At 42.1% G+C, this 24,139-nt stretch overlaps 1 protein-coding gene across 1 annotated transcript in view; it reads right to left on the reverse strand.

The window, feature by feature from the left end:
• Positions 1-23,919, reverse strand: part of adamtsl5 (ADAMTS like 5) — a 39,484-nt gene extending 15,565 nt beyond the window's left edge. The window contains exons 1-6 of the mRNA XM_047580779.1: positions 23,109-23,919; positions 12,504-12,579; positions 4,664-4,836; positions 3,430-3,490; positions 2,775-2,880; positions 1,340-1,467 (exon numbers count right to left, since the gene is read on the reverse strand). Of these exons, the coding sequence (XP_047436735.1) occupies positions 1,340-1,467; positions 2,775-2,880; positions 3,430-3,490; positions 4,664-4,836; positions 12,504-12,579; positions 23,109-23,128 (564 nt within the window). The 5' untranslated portion in view covers positions 23,129-23,919. The remainder of the gene's footprint in view (positions 1-1,339; positions 1,468-2,774; positions 2,881-3,429; positions 3,491-4,663; positions 4,837-12,503; positions 12,580-23,108) is intronic.
• Positions 23,920-24,139: the final 220 nt, after the last annotated feature.

Below are 24,139 nucleotides of genomic sequence, written 5' to 3' on the forward strand. Positions count from 1 at the left end.
AACACGCAGTAAAAATAGCTGTGACTCCGCACAGACCCTGTTCACGCTGCAGGACCGAGCGGATCCGTTGTGGAGCTGTGCAGACTGTGATGCTAACTGAAGCCTGCAGTCCACACTGATGAGTGCACTCTGGACCTAACACACAGCGTGGAGTTCACTTCTCCAGGGAGCTGCAGTCAGAGTGGTCAACATCATTTATACCACGGGAGGGTGGGACCGAAACACGCTGGGCTCCATCCAGCCTCATTTCTGAAATCTCCATCATAGATCACACAGCTGCAGACTGGTGACAGGTCATTATGTTCCTGCTTATTTTCTCCACAGACGGGTGACTGACGGCTGCAAAACCTTCAGGGTTTAAATAAACACAAATAATCAGCCAAAGCAGCGGAGTCCTTCCTGTGCAGAGTTTACATGTTCTCCCTGTTCTCCCAGGGTCAAAAGACACGGTGTTAACTGGTGATTCTAACCCGACTATGGATGTGCAAGTGAAGATTAATGGCTGTTTGTCTTTCTGTGTAATCCTGTGACATAGGGTGACCTGTCCAGTACGTACCCCACCTCTCACCCAACGATAGCTGGGATAGTCAAGTCCTTCCCTCTATTGAGACGTAGTTTTTCCTTGGTGCTTCTGACTCTGAGTTGTGTTATTATTGCTTGTTATTGACGCTACACACGCTTTTATTGTGCGCCTGCATCTGTACTACATGCAATGGCAATAAAGTTGTATCTAACCTTATCTAATCTACTTGATATTTGTGATAATTTAGTTGCTGCCATAAAAAGTGTAGCTGTGGAGGCCAGATTCGTACCACTTCCACTACCACTTATAAAACATTAGCCTTTTCAAGCTGCACTGAAATAGCGTGAAAGTCAGGCCATATTTCTGCAGCCAGAGAAGTTGTTGTCTCTCTGTTGGGAACTGATTCAGCTCCTGCAAAGAACTTCCCGGTCAGTCCAGTCCTGTGGGCAGAGCTTCATGTAGTGATGGATAGAAGACGGACATCCAAGTAGTCGTAAACGTCTTTAGAGAGACATGGAGTTGAATGTGCTTCCAACCAAAGGGCTGTGATTAGTTGTAGCATCATCCAATTTCCTCTATCCAAACGCAAATTTAACAGGATCAGGGGCTCAGTCGTGTCAGAGACAAACTTACAAAAATCTAGCAACTCTGGCACTTTTTTCACATTAGTATTTTGGTTACAGGCTTAACTTGTTTAGTTTGCATTAGAGGGTACTGTGTGCGTAGCCAAGTTAGCCGACATTACGCTTTTAAACAAGCCTCACCGACCCGAGTCAATCGTCCCAGACTGATGCGGTGATGTTGCCACTCACTCACCAGACAGCGTCCATTGACACACACGGCTCCAGACTCCTGGCTGCAGGCGGTGCCATCGAGCACGCGGCCAAAGTTGTAGTAGAAGTTGTGCCCCAGGGCCAGACAGCTGAGCTCACAGGGGTTAGAGCCTGGCAGGGAAGAGCTTCAGTCAGTGGCTCATTAGTTTATCACAGGGACACAGGCAGGGTACAACAAAAGAACAGACAGAGAGAGGAGGAGACAATCTCACACATGTGACGGAGAAAAGCAAAAAGCATTTCAAAGGTTTCCTTTAGGATTAGTTTTGCCAGACAGGATCCTTTATCCTCTATGGACTTTTCATTCAAAAAACTTTGTGCCTCTGAACTCCTTCTCAGAATTGGTGAATTTAAATATATAAGTAAATTAATTGGTAATGACAAAAGACAATTAGGTTACATAACAATTCTGCTAATATGGAATAACTGAATGCATATGTTTAGATCAGATTTTAATGTATTAAATAATCAATTTGTGAATGAAAAAAATTCCCTGCAAATGTCAGCAGACATTTTAGAAACGGCTGCCAAAAGCCTGCTAATGACTGCAGAGAATGGGTAGATCCAGCAGGGGGCAGGTGACAGGAATCAAGTACTTTACAACAGGGGTCCTCAATGTTTTTCAGACCAAGGATCCTCAGACTAAAAAGAGATTAAGTAGGGACCCCACCTACTATTTATTCTATATTAAACTCAGCCTAGTGTTATTTATAATACACATTATTAGTAGCATTTTGCATTCAACATTAAGCTTTTCAAATAATACACAGGTTCAAATAATCATTTGTTTTATATCAAACATGTGCGACAGTAGGGTGGCCGTGCAACTGGGAACTGAATAGGATCTCAGTGGGGAACCTGACGGAGTCAGCGTGTAATATGATTGGCTCGGCAGCGATAGGGGCGGGGCCTACTGAGACAGCTCCTGTATCTCTGAATGAGTGAAGTAGTGACTGATAGATAACGTCCCTTTACTAAAATATGTTGGATTCATGTTAATGTGTATTTAAAGAATTTTGTGGTTGGAAATAAAAAAAATTGAATTAAATTAAATCTAATCAACCAAAGACTTTGCGACCTCTCCCTGCAGCACCTCTGTGCACCCCCTGGGGGATCCCTGTTGAACATCTCTGGTTTACAACACGTATTTCGGGCAAATACTGATTATGCTGAAGTCTCAGAAACTCATGCATCACATATGATACACTTTGCATTATAGTACCAGAGTCAGAATTAAAGTATTCCCTAGTCCCTAGTCTTAGGATTTGATCACACTTCTTCTTGTAAACTTACGACAACACTTTTATAAGTCTGTATCTGTATATAATGATGTTAAAGTGCAAAGAAATGTAGGACTTTCTTGTGTGAAGGCCTAGAATAAAGGCTTTTATTTCCAAACAAGTCTTTGTCTCTCTAACCTCCGTGAAACGTGGTCCATCTGAAGGAGTTTCCAGCCACCAGCGGTCTGTCGTTGAAGGCAGCGCACTGCATCTCTCGGAAGTCCTCCGAGCCGGGAGGACACTCCTGCACAAACAAGAAGTACGCACACGCTATAAAGACGTATGTATGTATGATCCTCAATGATCCTCCACAAATCTTAAAGTCATAATTTACCTTGACCCGAAAGAACATTCATCAAAATATCCTAAATGTTGTTTTTATCTCTTTCTTTATCATAAGGCATAGAAAGGGAATAAATCAGGATTTATGTCCCCTTCATTAAGCTCCGAGCTTAAAATGTACAAACATGCACATGCATTCAAACTTGCTTTGACACGCTGGTTCAATGAGCGGGTTTTTCCATTAATAAATACGGAACCACAGTGACTGACTGTCTCTGACCTCACAACACGTTTCAGCACAGTAGCAGCTCTAAAAGCCGACTTAAACCCTCAGAGTTCAGCCCGGTGACGTTGATGCGTCTGCGAAATTCCAGCTCACACCCTGCAATCCGTCGGCCGAACACACCTCAGTGAGCAACTTGCAAGGCAAACATCAGCCATTGTTCTAAAACAGTCTGCGCCGAACGTCACTTTTTCCTACGGTGTGAAAAGCTTTAAACTCAAAACGAACCTTCGTGTTGCAGATCTTGTATTGTCTGGGATCTCCTGCACATGGTCCACCCACTGGGTTCCTAGGAAACGGAAAGGACATTTACATTATATTTAAATTGCTTGCATTAAAGTTGGGACTCTATAAATGTTTGATCAATCAATATAGAGCCACGTGTGGATGAAAGCATCTTCAAAATCAATACATGTAACTATTTAACTATTTCACAAGAGGTTAGGAGAAGTGTTCCTGAGACAAATGAGGGTAAAATGAATGAGAAAAACATTTTTATTGACTATAAAACCTTGAATGAATAAAACAGAATAGAGGGTATGCACGTGACGTCACAGCCAGCGAAGTCTCCATGGTTACGGCGTGAGTGTTAAAACGTGACAGTTGAACACGGAGATTAGCAGCATTAGTTTGAATCATAGGCTTTAATAACATCTAAATTGTAAAATTAATTTAAAAATGGAGTAGAGATGCTTTTGGATGAACCGACAGATTTGAAAAACAGACAAAGATATATTTTTTTTTAAGATATCTGCAAGAAAAGGAAAAACTGGTTATCAGGCACACAGAAAATAATCTTGGTGTTTTTTTTTATTTTTTTTTGTTGAAGTCATACCTTAAGTTAATTCTTAAGTTGTCCTTTTAACGCCCGGTCAGATGCTACAGTATTGTATTGCTAACGTTACTTAGCTAAACTCGTAGCGTTAGCATCTTTCATTTAGCTAACGTTACATTTATCATAACTGAAACGACCTAAACCTAAATGAAACCAGCTGAAACTGAGGCTAATCCACTTTTCCCAATCCACACTAGTTTATACGGATCATTGTCGAGTCCAGTTGTCCTAAATTTCATCTGATTATCCACACTTTTCCCGGTCTGGCTGTAGTTGCTGATACTTTTCGCCATGTTTTGCCACTCAAGGGGGCGTGGCCGTGCGGCGGTGACGTCATTGCGTACCCTCAATAGAATAGAATAGAATAGAATAGAATAGAATAGAATAGAATAGAATAGAATAGCTTCTCCTTTGCAGTGCAAAATAACAAAAGTACACAAGTATTTACAAGCTAAATTTAAAATTGAATTAATAGTCAAATAAAGTCAGTTTTTGGTTCATTGGCCAATAAATCTAAATTCAAATTCAAAATCTGCCCATAAAACTAACCCTCAATGCCATTTTTTAGTATTTAGTTTTATTGTATATGGGTTCTATCTGTATATATCTATATATGTGCTGGGTCACCTGGTGATGCAGGTGCGTGTCCGCACTGAGGCTCCGCCCCCGCAGCTGCGCGAGCACACGGACCAGCCGCTCCACGTCGCCCACTCGTTTCTGAAGTGCAGCTGCCTCCGTGCGCGCGCGGGACGTCCCGGCGTGGACTCGGAAGAGAGACCCCACGTGGAACCCCAGGAGGCCTGACAGGTAAGGGGGGGGGGGACAGGTAAGTGACACGAAGAAGAAGAAGAACAGAACAAGGACCGAGGCTGGACATGGATGGTTCCAGGAAAACTACCATTACATTATGACCACCTTCCTACTATTGTGTAGGTCTCCCTTGTGGTGACTCAGAGGATGGACATGGGCCTTCTGAGGGTGTTGAATGTTGTTGGTGGGGGTCAGGTCAACACCTTGTGCTGTTCCTCATGTTTTTTGAGTTGTTCCTAAAGTTTTTTTTTTGGCTGCATCCTTCACTAATCAGTCTGACTGATTTTCACGGTGCCTTTCATTTCTTTAAATGTCGTACTTCTTGGGCAAACACCACCTCTCTGCTCTCGTCTGTAATTGCTTTCTGCAGAGATGTCGTGACGTGTTCAGAGCCGTCAGGTGCAAAAGGAAACTGTCATCACGATCCCTGCACGTAAGGAAGAGACTGTGAAAGGATGGGGGGGTAAAAAAAAAGATGTGTAGGAGGAAGGGGAGGGGGGGGGGGGGGATACGCACGACTTCCAACGAAACCCACTTTATTTGTAGCCAAGAATCCAGCTACGCCGATAAATCAATCCAAAGAGTCGGTGGTATCGAAAAACAACGGGCGACCTGGTGAACTTAAAGCGGATCTTGAGCATCAGAGCCCAACAATAAAAGTGATTAGAGAAATCTCGCTGGCGCTCCTCAAACACATTCCACAGTTTGTGCCCTGGAGGAGGAGGAGGAGGAGGAGGAGGAGGAGGAGGAGGAGGAGGAGGAATGAAACTGGCAGCGTTCCCACCAGCTCCTCGTACAGGAGCTCCGGGACGCACACACACATTTGTACAACTATCTCTGACCCTAAAACCAAGTCTTGACCCTCGAACAGCCTCATGAAGAAGAAGTGAGGACCGGCTAAAATGTCCTCACTTCGCACAAATGTCCTCACTCCAGTGGTGTTAAAACTCTCACAAACACACACACTTTTAACTCTTTGTACACTCGACTGACTTTCTATCACGAAGTCGTCTGGAGAATCAGGTGAAGAGGAGCAAAGAGAAAGACTGAGGGTTTGATCAAAGCCACAAACTAAAGTTATAGTGCACATCCTTCAGTTTCCTGGTCTGCTAAATATTTCAGTCTGAATCAAAGGAAATATATATAAAAACATATTGTTCCTTATGAAGAAATTAAGGCTGAAGTGCAAATTAAATAATTTACCTAAAATATAAGGTGAATATCCAAGAATAAAACGCTGCGTTTGAGTTAAACAGAGTTGGAAAAAGTGAGATTTTAACAGAGAGAGAGGTTTTAAGAACCTGAGAGAAATAAAATCTGTACATTAAGGGGTTAAAGCGCCTCGTCTCATTTCCTCATTCATTTACAAATGTATGCAGAGGGATGACTCCGCGTGTAATCAGATCATCTGTAGAGCAGCAGAGCGTGGTGTAAGGAGGATGTTTCTGTCATGTTCTGCACTTGATTTGTTGTGCACAGAAAAAAAGAACTAAAACGAGTATTAATTTAAAATCTGCCAGGTCGGTTTTATCAGTTTAAAATGACTGTGTCTTGTATTAAATATGTATAATTTAACATTAAAACTAGATTCATCCTTGACACGCAAATGTCAAATCAAGAATTTTTACTCGTCATAATCTGTAGAAAACACAATTTTTATCATATTTTGTTAAAAAATAAGAGGGAAAATACTATAATGACACAAACAGGTAACTGTCCTAAAACATTCCTTCATCTCAGCACAAAGAAGATCCTGACGCAGTGACACCGACCACACAAGATGTTGTGGTTTTAGTGTTATTATCATTACAATGCATTCACTCATTCATATCATCTTCCCTCATTTTCTCCTGTGCACCATCTCTTTCCTGTTGCAGTGATGACAGACGTAACTAAAAGACCCATCAACAACTAAAATATTAGAAAAATCTTCTGTTTACGAGTGAAATCAATCAGTTGTAAATTGCAAAAAAACTCTAAACATGCTGATGTTGCAGATGCAGCAGTAACTGACTTAATTATTCCAATCAAACCTTTTCAAACCCTTCTAATGGACATTTAAAAGTTTGTAAAGATATTAAATATGTTCAGTTTAATTTAGGGTAAATGAAAAAATATATTTAAAAAAATGCACCTTCTTTAATTTCTTTCTGGTCACTGTTGTGCTGCTATCTTATCCTATCTTATCTTATCTTATCTTATCTTATCTTATCTTATCTTATCTTATCTTATCTTATCTTATCTTATCTCATCTTATCTTAATTTAGTTTATTACTGTGAAACAGATGTTGTCACAGTAATTTACTGTGATATATTTACAGTAAATTACTCAAGAATTACTGTAAAAGTCATTAAATTATTAGCCAATAATGGACTGTAAATTTACGGTAAAATTTAATAGAAAGCATCATTTTTCACTGTTGTACCTAATGATTTGACCAGTGAATGAATGAATCTGCCTGCATGTTATTATCTATAAATCTCTAATAATAAAACTCTCTCATGCAAAACCTCAAGACAAACCAACTCTATTTTTAACTACTGACATTTTCACAGGATTTTTTTTTATAGTTACGACAAGAAGCAAAACCACAGAGGACCGAGTGAGACTCTGAGACGTTATGTCTCTGTCTCCGTCTGCTGTGACTCTCCATCATTTTTCTGTGGCAGGGTCACCTGAGGTTACCCTCATTAGTGTTGACGCCGCTCAAATTAGCGTTGATAACAGTTGGAGATGGCTTTGGCCGGCTTTCTAGATTAATGAAAGCGACCTCTGACCTTTACACTACCCTTCTCGTCCCCCAACCCCACCCCACCCCCCCACACAAGGGGAAAAAAACTCCATGCAAAAAAAAAAAAAACCTGCAGAGAGGACGAGCACAAAACAAACAGTCAGATTCCTTTGACCTTTCAGTCCGACCTGCAGGTGAACAGAGTGTAATGTCTGACTTTCCCATCATTGTCTCCCATCTGTCAGCAGACGAGCCCCCCCCCCCTCCCTCCCTCACCCCCTCACCTCCACCCCTCCCTGTCTACAGAGTCAGTCTGGAGCTGACAGGCACGACTGGAAAAACCTCTCCACCCTGAAGGCAACTGGTGAAAAGAGAGATCCATAATCAAACAATGACAGCACATAGGCTGACACGCAGGAAAGAACTAAAATAAGAATTAAAGTTGTTTCCTGAAGTAACAGACCTGCACTTAATCCTAATTATGTTTAATTTGCGTTGAAAGTTACACATAAAAGTTGGTGTGAAGTATCTCTGTAGGGAGCCACACTTTTCTTCTTCTCTCCTTTCAGTCCCCATCTGGGGTCCATACGTTCCTCTGCATCTCTTTCCATTTAACGTGTTCATTGCATGGTGGAGCATCCTCAGGGAAAACTCATCATCAGCTCTGATATTAATGTGAATTATAATTATTAATGTTGATGATTGATTTATTTGTCAGGTCAAGTTTTACCTGTTGGACACATTATCACTGATGATTTATCTGATGATGATCACATGTGTAGGCAACACAGCGTGGTATATACACAAGCCAGCGTACTGATATGTAAATATTTCTGGTGTTTAGACTAAAATTAATCTCGTCTTACTGTAGCCCAGAGTCATGTTAGATACATCTAACCAATATTCACCCATAGAAGCAGCAATAACAAAACAACGTGAACAAAAACAGAGAAAGTTATGGAGCAGAAGATTAAAAGTAAGAACTGGATGTCAACTGATTTCTCCCTATTATGTGATGAGGTAAATGTCAATGTTGTCAAGATTTTATATAGAAAAATAAAGTCAGACCATCATTAATATGAACCTTGATCTCAAAAACATCCAACACCACTTTACAAATGAATGAAGTTTGAAGTTAGCCTAGCCTTATGCTAGCTTTATGCTAACTAGTTATCTAGACTAAAGGCTTAAAAAAATAGCAGCTAGCGTCATTTATACTGTGAAACCCATGTGTTCATGTAATTTATGTCCATGTAGATAGACACATATAATTGACACATAATTACCTCAGTTACTACTAAGTTATCATGGCTAGCATGCTAATGATGCTATAATGCTAATACTAAATAACAGTAGTTTAATTCTCACTATTTCTGAGTATTTATAATTTTTCTGAGTAATTTCAACCTTTTAACGTTGATGGATGAACACGGAGGCTGAGGAGAAGGTAAACACAGCTCCATGACTGATGAGGTGATTGGGCTACGAAGCATTTTACAGGCTCATTTAAGATATTTAAAGTAAGTAGACGCTGGGATATTTAAGTGAGGTGCCTCTCGCCTGAGGCCCCCAGAGTGTCCTGAAAAGTGTCTTTATGTAACCACACACTGAGACACTTTAAATTACCTGTATATCCTATGTAAACTGACTGTAGATTATTTTCTGTAATTCTTACTACCTCATTCTTATTCTATTTTTAAGATTATTTTATTTTATTTGACTCTAATTCTTATGTCTATGTCTGGTTCATATATGTTCCTTGTTTTCTTGGGACGCTTGGACGAAACAGTTTCCCTGTGGGGATCAATAAAGTGACCTTGTACCTTGAATCTTGAATTGAATCTTGAAACGGTCACAGAGCAAACCACTAATGAAATGAATATAGTATTTATATATGTGGTAAAAACAGAACTCAGGATAGTGGGAGCTCTCCACCCAGATCTGGATCTATTTTGTTTGTCAGTAACAATAACTTCTTCATTGTTGGGTCAATACTTGACACATGCACCACATGCAAACATGCATTAAACCATTAAACCCTCTTAGAGATTCTCTGAGAGTCACTTCATTGCCCTTTTCATGAACTGTTTGCCTGCGGCGACTTTTGTGGAGAAAGCAAATTTGTTAACAGCTTCATAAATCTGCTAAATCATCATTAAACCTTAGCCGATAGACTGCTGCTGCTAATGCGAACCAAACGGCGTCATATTGAAAGCATTTATCTGGCAAATCACAAAGCTCGTTCTTACTAGAAAAGAAACTTAGAGGAATGTGTTTTGTTATTTCAGTATTTTACAAGGAGGGGCGGCCACAGTGAGCTGTTAGATGAAGAGCTGCACGCATCTCACGAGTGCAGATGTGGTAAACAAAGTATAAATGCCGACAAAAATAAACTGCTCATTTGAAATCGTCAGCTATATTTTACCAGGGCGACAGAGTAAAACATTTTTTTGCGTGCTGCTCTGAGTCAAAGGAAAAAATGCAGCGTTACAACATTCAGTCAGGGATTCTGTTTGTCTCGTTTCCATCTTCAACGCCAGAGCAGCTGCGACGATAAAAAAAATCTAAAACCGCTCATAAAACGTCTCAACATGTTTCTGGTTCTACTCAGAATGTCATTAATTTTCTTTTACATGGCACCAGCGAAAGCTAAATAACAGTTTTTATTGTTAAATAACAGACAAATGGATCCACTGCATTCCTGCGTTTGATGTGACAGGCCTGCTGGTGGTGGCCTGTGTCAGTGTCTGGTTGTTGTAGCCAGTCGAGTGGCTGAGGGTGGGGGTGGATGGAGTGGATGGGGTGGATGGATGGGGGGGATGTGTCCTGACAACAAGACAAATAGTGATGAACGATGGACGCCGCGGTCTGAGGACAAAAGCGCTGGCGTGTGGGAGCGCTTCCAGAGGACAAACACGAAAACAACAAGTGAATGGGCTCTGATTGGTTTATTATCTAAATGAGCGGGATTTTTTTTCACCTCTTTGGAACCCGAAAGTAGCGTTTTTCTGATGCTTAACTCTGTCAAATGGAAGAAGAAAGAAAAAGGAGTCAGGGCAGAGTGGGCAGGAAGTGAGACCTGGCTGCAGGTTTAGGACTGCATGTGTAAATACAGCGCGGTGCCACTTGTTGAAACACTGTCATCCGTCTATTAGCTTCATATATTTGCTCGACTCAACACGCAGGTCGCCTGAGTTTATGAGCACAACTGCCCTTCAAATTAAAAAGAGAAGATTTGTGTTTGTAGGACGATGTTTAAGGCGAACATCATCCACTCGCCTATTTTGAGACTTTTTGCTGTTTTGCTTCATTAATGATGCGTTTTGAAGGATTTGAGTAGATGTGGTTTTGGTTCATAGTGGTTTCCAATAAAAATATACATGATTTTGCAAAGCAAATCTTTAAAAATGAGTTTTTCTGCTACTCTGAACACAAACCAAACTTTCCAGATTTATTTCTAACTACAATCTGCAGGTATTTACAGAAGGGATTTATTATATATCATTCAGATCCTGATTTATAGAACATTTTACTCCTAAAACTTTCTTTTTTGGACTGTTGACAGTATTTTGTGATTTATAGAGTCATAAAAAGAGATATTCAAAATTCCCTCTGTAAATACCTGGAAATCGAATATGTTAACAAAATGAAACAAAACTCCTCATTTGCATATTTAAATATTAATTCACAGAAAACTTGCAATACAAAAATATGTTGTATTCATGTAAGTAATCAACTGGAGAAGTTTCATGGTGATATCTATTAGTTAAATATTTTACCCTATTCACCTGTAGCATCTTGTCTTGAAGCTTTATCAGTATTAATTAATTAAAAAATGGAGGTTGTGTCTTTTTCATGTTTTGATTTCTTATTTTATTTTGTTAAGTTTCCTGGTTTCCTGTTCAATGTTGCTCCCTGTGTCCTTTGATTGATTCATTAGTTTCACCTGTGTCCATCTATGTATATATATATATATATAGTTCTGTCTTTCTCTTTGTTCCTTCTCGTTTTTTTGTCCTCACGCTTTCGTCCTCATGTTCTAGTCTTTGTGCTTTGTGTCACGTCTCTGTGCCATGTTCATGTGCTCTTGTAGTTTTTTCACTTTGCATCTGGGTCCTACCTCGAAATGTCTCAGTTACTCTGCATGGAAATTGCACAAATCCCTAATTGTGACGCTCTGCAGGATATTTAAGAAGCTCTAGAAAGGTCAAAACTCCAGGAGCACTTTACGTAAATGGAACGACTTTATTACAGCTGGCGGCCTTCAACAAGAAATACACTGCAAAGGAAAACTTAAATAACATGTGCAAGGTGGCCAATCACAAACATCCACATATATATACACCGATCAGCCACAACATTATGACCACTGACAGGAGAAAGTGAATAATATATAAACGACACCACGGGACACCCTCAGAAGGCCCACCACCCCAAAGGGAGACCTATACAATGTTAGAAAGGTGGTCATTATGTTATGCCTGATCGGTGTACACCAGCCAAGAGGGTAGGGTTTATTATCATGTGGTTTCCAGCCTGCGGGTTTATCCAAAACACGATGCATGCATGAAACATGATAAAATCCAGATGGAGCGTTACCACACTCATATTCTCTGGGTTAGACTAGTCTGGAACAGCCTCAGCTTTCTCTGGATTCTCGTTATTTTTCAGGCTCTAATAACCACACATGCACACAACCTGCCCGGCACCGAACGGCGAGTAGAGTCAGATCATTAAGGCAGAAATATTTGGAGAGGTAACTTTGACCAGGTCAGCAGAACAACGGCTTCAAAAATATGGAGATAAGAAAATAATGCAGGTAGTTTTGTGGTTATTTTCTGATTCCAGCTGTAATTAATTAAAAAAGGAGCTGTTTTTTTTTCCAGATCTGAATATTAGGAGGCGCTCCAGCGGGTCGGACTTACGCTCTGCGGGGAGGACAGGCAGGAGGGAGCGACCAGCAGCAGGACAAAGGTCAGGGCCTGGCACAGCGTCAGCTTCCTGGAGGCATACGGGGAAAATAAAAACACTGTCAGTCGAGGGTTGACATCACCCGCGTTGTTTTACACTCACACAGAGACGTATGGTTACAGCTGAGGACGGAGGACGAAGGACGAGTGGGGGGGGCAAAGAAAGAGAAAGAAAACAGCAGCGGCTGACACATGAAACAGCAGAGGTCTTTAGGTCACTGATAATATCCATAAATAAGCTGCCGCGCTACTATGAGTCCCCATGGGCAGGAGACAAGGTCAGGAATGCCCCCCCATCCAGCCAAAAGATCATTATTTCCCCCTGCACGGCCCCTCCCACTCACCCCCACGGTGTTGCATTAACTTCCACACAACCTGAGAGAAAGAGGCGGCTTCTCCGACCGACTGGCCCCTCAAACAAGACAGGACGCACATCGTTTGCAATAAACATTTTTTAAGCTCAAACTTCTTCTTGGCTGCAACTAACGACAGCTTTTTGCTTCTGTTTCATCATTTTCTTATTTACTGCATGATTGGATTGAGTGGAATCTTTCATACGTTCTCTGTTATACTCAATGTAATATTGACTCAACGTTTGTAGGTAATTATTTTCTTCTAAATCCAATGATTAGTCTACCACTGGTGGCTTAGTAATTAAGTTTTCCCCCTCTGTGGTGACAGACTGCTTCACCCTGCTGCTGCCCGGCTCCACAATGAACATTCATAGTATGAGCGATGTTATTACACCTCAAGGTTCAACACTCTCACCATTCACTACTTACTCTGTGCTGTGCAATATGCAACAATCATTATCTGTGCAATTCAATACTTTTTGTGTATATGCACATACTTTGCTCTTTATTCTTGTTACTTCTCTCCCTTTATGTTGCTGCAAACTGCAGCTTTTGTGGAACAAATAAAGGTTTTCTTAGTCTTATTGAACTAACTCCAATTCATCACTCGATTAACAAAACTTGTTGCTGCAGAGATTATTTAGTCGCTAAATATTTACATCGTGCAAACATTTACACTGAGCAAAGGAAGAAAGCCAGCCCAGCAAATGTAAATGCAAATATAAGATCCAAGAAATGTGAAACGTATCGTGAGATTAAGAAATATCTGTTGGATAAAAACATGTCCTGCAAAAGAGCTTCAAAAGTGGAGGCTATCACGCACAATGCGTGTGTAGACGAGCCTCCTATAAGTAGCAGTCATTTAAATTGCATTATGGGGCGTATTTCAACTGGAATGAAACTCTGCACACAGTTTAATAGTCCATCATCGCGTGGCACCTATAATTTGATTCTCCCGGCAGATCTTTGCAGGAGCGTGATCAGATCCCAACGGAGAGACCAACTCCAGACCAACTTTCCACCGAGGGAAGTGGGTCGGCTCCCAGGTTAATTAATGGACCGTGTCTTATATCACCTGCATCTGCATAATATGTCTCTACCAGAACAGAACAATATACTTTTAGAAGTCAACACTTTTTGGCACTAGGGAAACCATTCTAGTATCACAGCCCATCTGTAAATCTTCTCTCCATGAAGACTCAACATTAAAATAACTGTTGATTCAACGTGTTTTGATCCTGGAGGCTGTGGTTTGTAGAATTAATGAGTCTCGCCCCCTATTTAGTCAGAAACACTTCAATTCAATCCGCTTTAAAAGCAACACAAACTCCATCCAGTTAAACGACCACCTGTCTGACGCTGTTTCTCCATAAACTGAACGTTAGGATTTAGAGCAGGACAAGTGAGTGTAAACTGAAACAAGTCTGAAAACCTCATGTCCATTTAAGGAGGAAACTTTGGAGGGGACTTTGCCGACGGGGTCTTTTACCCACCGGTCATTAGACATTTGGGTTGTTCTGTCAAACGTTGGTGCGCTGAGACCAGAAATATGTCGAGTAAAATCAAATCAAATCAAACTTTTCCTACAAAAAATGCAAAATGCAAAAACATGAACCTAGAAATAAAGAGCTGAAACAAGGACAAGTTTCTTTACCCTCCAGATACTTACCTGTCTCTACCTGACTGACACTAGTCATACGAGGGTGTAATGAGTAACGTTTACAGATGTTCCTATTAAAATAGATATAAAATATCGCGTATACTTTGACCTGGATGTCTGAGAAGGATGAAACATTTCTACAAAGCCTCAGTTCTCTGCCGTGCATTAAAAGAAAATCTTCTTCAGGCTGTTTTATTTAATTTCCCCCAAATATAACCGGACATATTTCAAACCTTTGCAAACTTTGGAGACGTCCACTAGAATTACGTTCACTAGATGCATCTGAAATGACGCTGAGCTCATAAACATTAAACTTCTTCACATGTTCGCACTGAGCCACTAGTCTGATAAGATAAGATGTCCACCGAGCTTCATATCTGTATGTTCATCTCCTCCTTACCTCCCGGCAAACACGGCTCATTCACCAGCGACTCTCAGCCTCTTTCTACCTCTGACTCACCAAAGGCCGAGAGCTTTTTCTGAGAAGTCGGGGTCATTCCTGGAAAGCCCCCTTCTCTTTGATCGCTTCCTGGCACTGTTGCCGTGACAGCCGCAGTGTGTGTCATACATTCGAGGGCCTGCGTTTGGGATGGAACATGTCATTTTCATTAAACGCGCTCCGAGGAAAAGTATGCATGACCGACTGCACCCCGAGTCATCTTCTCCATTTCTTTCCCTTCTCTCCCACGTCCGGGCGCATCAGCCTCCAGCCGGTCCGTCATCTCTCCGTCTCTTTTATCTCAGCCCGGGCTGATCCAAAAGCGTTTGGAGTTGGCTTTTGGCTCAGTCTCAGGTCAGTAGTCGCCCCCCTCGTCCAATTAAACGATACACATCTCCCTCACACTTGGCTGAGCAGCCCTTCCCTTCGGTGCCCTCGGCTCCCGTCCCCGGCCTTACATGGGGGAGTTTCTTATCGGAGGAACAGGGAAGGTCAAAGTGACTCCAACATAAAACATGACTGATGGACGAGGCCGTCTGATGTTCAGTATCTTTTTACGTTAAATGTGAGCTGCTTGACTTGCAGGGCGCCGTGTTTGCAGTTCTCACCACTTCAACCTCGACGGTTTTGTAACATGTGGGGGAATTTATCCAACTATTCTCCAGCCGAACTTCAAATGAATATTAGACTTAAAATATCCTCCTGAGACCTGACGTCCTCATGCTGTTGTCCTCATAAGGGGACACTTTTGTCTTGTTAGCAAAGGGTTTATTTATGTTTGTTAACTTTTTAACAAGTACTCGTTTGAGGACGTTGGGATTTCATCGTGTCCAGTTTCATATTTTGGTTAAATTGTAAAATACACTGAAATAATCCCTGCGTCCACAAAATTTCTTTTCAAAAACTACTTACAGGTCAAAGATGATGCTCATTTTTTATACCTCTTAGGTCCTACTAATCCTAAACACCTACAGATCTTAAAGAAATTAAGATAAATTCCAAACAAATGCTTGGGTCTTAGGAGGTTAATTAAATGCAAACGTTTGCTGAAATGTTCCATAAATAATAATCAGAATAAAAATGTCTCAGATGTTCTTTTGTAAACCTTTACTAACCATGTAAACTCTTGATGTTTCTGGTTTCTCTCTTGGTTGTTGGAATAAATCCGTTCTCTCTGAGCATGTTTGGAGTTTCCAGAAACATGAACCAAAGCTGGAAAACATGTGGACGGCAACATTGGAGACATGGAGACATCTTGGTTCATCGTCTTCTACTCTAGTCAGTCAAAAATGTCACTAAAGTTGTGGATTAAACTTCTTCTTCTTCTGTTCTATTTCCAGCAGGTTTGATGCTCCACAGCAGCATTTTCAGTCACTAATCTTCTATAGTGACTTATCATCCATCCATCATCTGCTACCAGTTATCCTCCTCACAGGGTCACTGGGGCGATGGAGACTAACCCGGATGTCACTGGGGGAAAAGTACTGATGCCAAGGAATCTAGTGACTTTAGAGGCCAGGTCAACAGCTTGTGCTGTTCTTCATCTTTTTTTTGAGTTGCTGAAGTGTTTTTGTGCGTGTGCATCCTGCTGCCATCAAAGAGTGTCATTTCTATGGGGTGGGGGCTACATGTCTAAGTAACATCCACATGAATGAATGCCAAAGTTTCCCAGCAGGACATTGTCACAAGATGGTCGATGTTATTCACTTGTCACAGTGATTAAAAAGGCAAGACTTTGGAGAAAAACCCGCAAGTTGAAAAAGAGAATTGAAATGCTGCATTTGTGATAAAAACATGTATTTTATAGGTCATAATGTTGTGGCTGATTGGCGTAGAGGTCTTTGGACTGTGGAGGGTGGAGGACATGGACACATGCATGTGAAAAAAGTGAATTATTGCCTTAATTGAACTTTAACTTGACAATTTCAGCACATGTAAACACGTTACTCCAACTAAAAGTTTTTCTTTATCCAATTAAAACACTCAGGAAAAGTGACTGGAAATAAATTTTCTCCCGCATGTATTAGCCTTAATTGGACTTTAACTGGACAACATGTGTGCGCATGCTCCACAAAAACATCAAAGAAAGCCAGTCTCAGAAGAAGAAGAAGATAAACAGAGCCAGTAGAAGAACCACCTGAGGGATAGCGCCATCTATCTGCACCATAAGTAGCGTAAGAGATTAAAAAAGTTCAACTATTACCCGTTTCGTTGTTGTTTAAATGCTGGTCTGACACATGAACGACTCTTGTTAATTATATGACGTAATAGGTCAACCAGAAAGTGGGCTGTAATAACCTGCTGAAAAGAAACATATCGCCCCCTAGTGTGGAGGAGGAGGACATGCTCCCGTCAGTTATTGGATTTTCTCCGTTGCTCTGATGTAAACTGGGACATGGAAACTCAACTCGAATGTAAACACACTGTTAACCGCTGCACCGTCCACAAAATGATTTCATTCAGGTTAAAAGCATCTACCACCGTAAAATGACTGAATGAATCCTCAAAGACTGAATCACGTCTCTCTGCACTTCCACTCGCTCCTTGACTTCTTTCTGAAGGGGAACAGACAGGAGCCCCCCCCCCCCATCACTGCAGGGGCCCTTACAGAGGAGAGCAGGGGTCAGCGCGCCTCCTCCCGCTCTCATTAAGGCTATAGCAGCACATTAGCGAATAGCTCCGGGGCAGGGAGAGGGAAATGACTTTAATCAACACGAGACTCACTGTTTGTTTTGACTGACGTTAGTTCTCTCTCTCATGAGTCGAGAAGAAGGAAAAAAAAAAAACAAAATAAAAGGCGTCATTATCGAAGAAACAACACCCAGGATAAGATCAAAACCAACCGGGCAATTATGATTAGCATCCAAATCTGGTCTTAAAAATATAAATACTCAAACATTAGATCTAAGCGAACATCGCTGGATATATTTGACTCATTAAATGCGTTAAAAAACAAATAAAAAAACGTCAAATAAATATAATGACGTTCAAAATCTCTAATAACACTAAACGGTTTGCTAACACATCTGTGGCTCTGGCTCCAGCTTTAAAGGATTCTCAGTTTTAGATTTTTTTTCTTTCTTTATTTTATGCAGATTTTTGTCTATTTTGGGACGTTTTGCAAAGTAAATGATGAATGGCTCAGTCTCAAAGCTAATTAATCTATAATTGAATAATGATTTGTTGCAGATTTAACATCCTGAATGAAACATTACGTGTGTTCCTTCACAGATTTACTAATTTTTTCATTTTTTTATGATGTTTTACAAAAAGATTCTTTAATTATTTTAGGCAGAAATGTCTCTGAGATGTAAAAATATGTCTAATAAATCATATTTATTAATATTTATTTAGAAAATAATTAACGCACCAATTTCTATGCAAATACCCTGCCCATGTTCACTGTTTATATGATAAAAGTAGCCAATTAATTTATTTTTTAAAGCTCATCAGGCCTCAGATAAGGTTCACTTTGTGCCACCCGTCCACATTCAGTCATGTAACAGTGTGGCTTCTCCAGTGGAGTTAAAACTCCCTGCGCTCTCCCCACCCTCACTCATAATTCCTCTAATGTGACCGAACTCGCAAACCTTTCCCTCAAACACGCCCTGAGACAGGTAGCTCTCACATTCCCACCCTGCACAAATAAACAAGAGGTCCGCGCTGTTATCGTGCAATTACACGGAGCCTGGTCCGCCGCTCCGGCTTGATTGCGCTGCAGGTGAGAATGTGTCCTTTGACCTCCGGGGAAGGTGTGAGTCACGTCTGCACCGGAGACACCTGACTGGAGATCTCTGCCGCTCTGGTTCCCTTTTTGTGCGGGTCCTCTGAGTTTAAGTGTTTCTGCATGGTGACCCGCGGCCGTTCTTTTTTCACAAAACGTCTCGCACACCCACCGAGTCTGGAAAAGCAACACATCTTCCAGCGTGACCTTTGACCCCGCCCAGAGATTTAGCTGCGACCCACCCAGTGTTGGGGGGGGGATCCCTGGCGGAGGGTCCCGTGTTTATATGGAGCGCGCTGCTGAATGAACTGACGCAACCTTTAACAGATGTTCAGTCTGGAGCCTCCGTGGTCAGCGCTGACCCCGCGGATCTGGACCGACTATGAATGAGGCCGCAACAATCAGGCTGTGAGTGGCCCCCGGTCAGCGCGCATTAACAAAACCAGCCTCTTTGAACGCAGGCCGAGGGTCTTTGTGCCGCGGCAGCTGCTTCACTCGAAGACGTAGTAAAAACCTTTTAGGAGAAAAGAAATTAAAGGCCATTGTGCGTCGGAACAAAACTCCCAGAGAGGATTGCGGTAAATTACAGAATGAAAGACAGACACTGGTGTCGTGTTGTTGGTTTTGTCGATGCCAAGATGTCTAGACTCGGCCTCTTGCTCAACTTCGCTCCTTCTAGTTCTGGGCGGTATGACCAAAATTACACATCATGGTGCTTTCTTTTTTTTTTTTTTTGTTCAGGCAGTTCACAACATTTTCTCCCGGTTGAGAGAGGAATTAATGCAGCAGACTGAATAAGGATGGACTATTTCACTGTGATGATGAGTGAATATTGTAGAATAATTCCACACTAGTATTAAAACAGGTTTGCATCTGGGGACATTTACAGCTCAGAGATAAAAACAAATAAAAAAAAAATAATTAAATATTATAAATAAATGTTACTTTAACATATTTATTCATATAACGTCAATAGCAGCGTGACCGGCTACCGTAATAACTGTAGTCTGCGCGCAACATTTTTTTCTCATTCATAAAAAGTTAAGATTGGGGAGATTTTCGGGGACAGCTTTAACCGGGGGACAGGTCATCCAAAACGGGGACTGTCTCCAGAAATTGGGGACGTCTGGTCACCCTTAAAAATTTTTCATTTTTCAGACCTTTCCATCTTCACCACACCTCACAGTGTGTTTGGAAGCGCTACACTGACATTTGTATTTAGCTGACAGCAGTGGTGCGTCATCATTACTTGAATTTTGTCCATTGGTGAGTTACGGTAATTCAGATCCCGCAAGCTTTATTTATTTATTTATTTTTTATGTGCAGGCGGACGTTCAGGTCTTAAAGCGTTAAAAATTCATGTCATAACAGAAAAAAAAAACGGGTATTCGGTGTGAACCGCTACACGGCTCCTTCCAGGACAGAGTGGACAGAGTTGGTGGAGTGTCATACCTCGGGGATTATGAGATTACCTTTTTACAGCCACTTTGCCTGAAGCGGGACCTCTCAGGTCACATACGCTCGCACAGCATGAGAAATGTGGACTGATGCACGAAGTGACAGGGAGGATGAACAACGAGCTAATCCCACCAAATCTTCGTACGCTTAAAAGCACATTACACATCGTCCATTAGACCCGAACTGTATCTGCCGGAGTCAAGTTTCTGTCTCGACTAGATTCATAATTACAGCTAAGGGCGCTAAAAGTCACATGGCACAAATCCCAGATCTGGATCACCACCAAAACCAAATCAGTCCTCTCCTGGCGCGAAGCCGACGCGTCCATCACGTATCTGGAAATTCTTTTAGAGGGTTTTAAAACATCCCGTTGACAGACGGAGGGGCACTCTGAGACGGGTGAAAACACAACGCTAATCCACAAACACAGTGAAGGGCAGTAAAGTCTTATCTGACTGAACCTTGGAGCGAGACGCCGTCTATCAGGAATATCACAGCCTGACTTCATCTCCTCCTCTCTGACAGAACGAGGGGTCAGTCAAGTTCAGGATCTGGTTTGAAGTGACCTAGAAAGAGTGTTTATTTGAACTGGATGTGGTGGCAGGACACGGCATGGAGAGGGTTGTTTGTTTTTTGTTTGTTTTTTTTGGTGCAGCTTCACCTGCTACTAAGGTGCATGGAGGAGGAAAGGTCAAGACTTTATCAGACCGACGTGTTTCAGCTCGTCACACTGCAAAGGAGATTTTAAATAACGTGAAGTGAATAAAAGTGTGATTTTAAATGGAAAGAGTCGTCTAAGCGGATCTGGAAGATCAGAATCAGGTTCTGCGAGTTTTCTTAATAATCCTCTGACATGAGGTTGGACCAAGCTTAGCCTCTACCTTTTGTACCTTCAGATGAATTAAAGGGCCGGAGTCACGCTTTACTCCTTTAGCAGCTTCTCAAAATGAATGAATTCACCTGCACAGCTTCTAATAAGCTCAGAGCAGACCACGTACCTGCAGAGGTAAAAGGTCAAATCATCAATGAACATTAAGGAAATCTGTGCAGTGACGCATGTGTGCATGTGACCTGTTCAGGACACAAGGAAGAGAAGTCTTGTTTGTTTTCTGACTAACAGTTGACGTGCTTTTAAGGCTTGGATGGAAACTTCCAAGAATTTAAGTTCCTGCAAGTGTTTTCTCAAACTGAGCAGCAGAGGTTGATGCTGGAGCAAGTTTGCACCTCTGCCCGACGAACGCTGCTCTCAGCTTTCATTTTTAGTCCTTTGACAGTTACTGACGCGACTTCAGCTTCTAAAAGGTTTCAAACTTGGAGCAGACTGTGCACCTGAAGACAAGGGTCAAACCGTTGAGCAACATTAAAGGAAGTTTGTGCAGTAGCTGCTGCACATTTGCATGCGGTTGCAAACTGCGGAGGCCTTAGAGAACCCGAAGGCCTGGATGGAAACTGTCTGGAATGAATAATCTGCAGAAAAGCCGAGCAGAAACATCCATGGACTCAAAATAAATGCTGGAGTAATCAGTGTTCCTGCTACCGGGTTAACGGGCCCATCATAAAAATGAACAGTAAACAGTAAAGGTTTGACTGAAGTAGCCCTAATTACAGCTCCCACGATAAATCTTGATATTAAACCTAATCCAATCCCTGATATTCATTCATCAAAAAGCAAACTATTCTCTACTTCTGAGCAAATGAACTTTAGTCTCCAGCTGCACTGTGGGTCAGGATCTGTGTATACAGTACATCTGGGCTCCATTAGAGTAAATGCCTCTGATGGTACATCTGCACTAAAGCGTGCTTCCTCTGAACCTGTACCTGCAAACCTCAAGGTTCTGCAGACGTTTCTGCCTAAAGAGGCGAACATCCAACAAGAACTCGTTTCTCAAAGTTCGCATCACAGCGAAGGAAAGGGATTGAAATTCCTCCCCGCGGGACGGAGTGACATCATCGCATGTAACACCAAATTAGAGTCCTCGTTTTGAAGCTATATGCTCAGCGGACCGCGTTAAGTAGATTAAATCTGTTCATGAGGCTCCCTCCCAAACAAACATTCCTCCAAAGAGTCAGAAAAAAGAGCCCTGAGCCGAGCGGCTCCCTCGTCTCTGCGTTGACAGACGGCGCGCACATTTCTCCTGAGACGTTACATCAAATGCAAAACACTTTTAAATCATGAAATCAAGCGGCGCAGGAGCGTGAGCAGCAGAGAGCCGGTCTCCACGCAGCCCTCCTCTGTTTGTGTCCTCCGTTGCAGGGATGGGATTAGATAAAATATGAGCGCTGTATTTATAGACGGTGACATTTAGGAGATAAAGGTGGTGCAGCAGGATCTGTGGAATGTGGAGTCAGGGGTTGCAGTATCACAGATATGGCAGGAGGATTACCTCACCCAGTGGCAGGAAGCCGCCTCCAGCAGACTGGATGTGACTTCTGCCCTGCAGGATTATCTGCAGCTTCAAGTTTCTTTTATGCAGAAGTCAAATATTGCACACTAGGCGCCCTCAAGTGAAGGACGTTTTGCAATTATGCACCAAAAACAACTGGAAGTATGTTTAAAACCACAATAAATCCCCAACCTGAAATGTCTGTAATGAATCAGTCCACAGAGCAAACAGCTTGCAAGTGGAGAAAAGGGAGAAAGAACACTCAACTGTCCCTGGAATGTATCACCTCCCATCTTTCACTGTACTGCAGAAAATGTTCAAGGCCTTGCAGTTCCTCGCAAGTAAAATAACCCAAGGTAAATATTTAAAGCCTGTGCTGATTTCTCCCCTCAATCAGAGCACAAACAGCCTCCACATAGACTCTCTGGAATCTGTCACCTCCTCCCATCAAAGCCTCAACGCTTCTTCTGCTTCTTCTGCTTCTTCTTCTTATAAGTCACCAGATTCAGTTCTCATGAAGCCAAAGAAGAAAAAGTTCTCACCTGGCGTGTACCGGGGACATGGTAGATCTTCGTGGACTGGGCTCACGTTGTGTTACATTCAGGTCAGGTGCAGCGCTTCTGATTCCGTATCATGATGTGAAACTTCTCGGCTCGGACGCACAGCGCATCCCAGCTGCAGGCTGCTCCAACACACAAACCTCAGGCCCAGCAACACCATCCATATCCCCCTTCCCTCCTCCGTCCCTTCGGTGTGTTCTTTGCTTTTTTTTTTTAATTAATTGTCCAAGCAGCGAATAAAAACTGTTTTCTTTCTGTCTTTCTTTCTCTCAGCTGCAGACTTGGTTCATCCAAACAGCTGTAGCTCAGTTCCCAAAACGCATCACATCAGTTTTGTCTTTGGGGACAAGCAACAGAAAAAAAAGAAAAGAAAGAAAAAACCTGCATCTGCATCGTTTGCAGAAAAAAAAATGTTGTTTCTTCTCTTGGCGCAAAGATCCACTTCTCTATTTCTTATAAACCACCTGCAGAATAATCCAAAGTTGAAAGGATTCTAATTTAGTCCCTGAAGTGTGTCTAAGAGTTTTACCGTCGCCGCCTCCAGGCAGGTGATTTTTCTCTTTGAGTCCAGCGCTAAGCTCACTGTGGTTGTAGCAGCAGGTAGCTCCAGTAGCTGTGTTCCTTCTTTCTTCTTTCTTTCTACTTCTTTTTCTTTTTTTTCTTTTTCGATCTTCCTCTCGGTCCAAACAGACCCAAAGTGCGCACGGTGCACCACAAACGAGCTGCGAGGAGCGCAGATGGCCACCAGCAGCGCGCACAGAGTCCGCGGCGCAGAGTGAGCGTGGTGCTGTTGTGTCCCCCCCCTTCTCCCTTTCTTTCGCCCTCCCTCTTTCTCTCTCCCTCCACCTGAGCGCTGCTGCATTCCTGCGGTGAACACGCCTCTCTCCTCCAATCACAGCCCAGCGGCTCCTCGGAAAAGCAACAAGTCACCGAGCTTCACCTTCCTGCTGCAGCTCCAGGGGTGCACACACTTCAAACATTTACATCTGGAAATAACACATGGAACAATATTA

This window comes from Mugil cephalus, chromosome 3 (genome assembly GCF_022458985.1).
Source record: "Mugil cephalus isolate CIBA_MC_2020 chromosome 3, CIBA_Mcephalus_1.1, whole genome shotgun sequence".
NCBI classification, from domain to species: domain Eukaryota; kingdom Metazoa; phylum Chordata; class Actinopteri; order Mugiliformes; family Mugilidae; genus Mugil; species Mugil cephalus.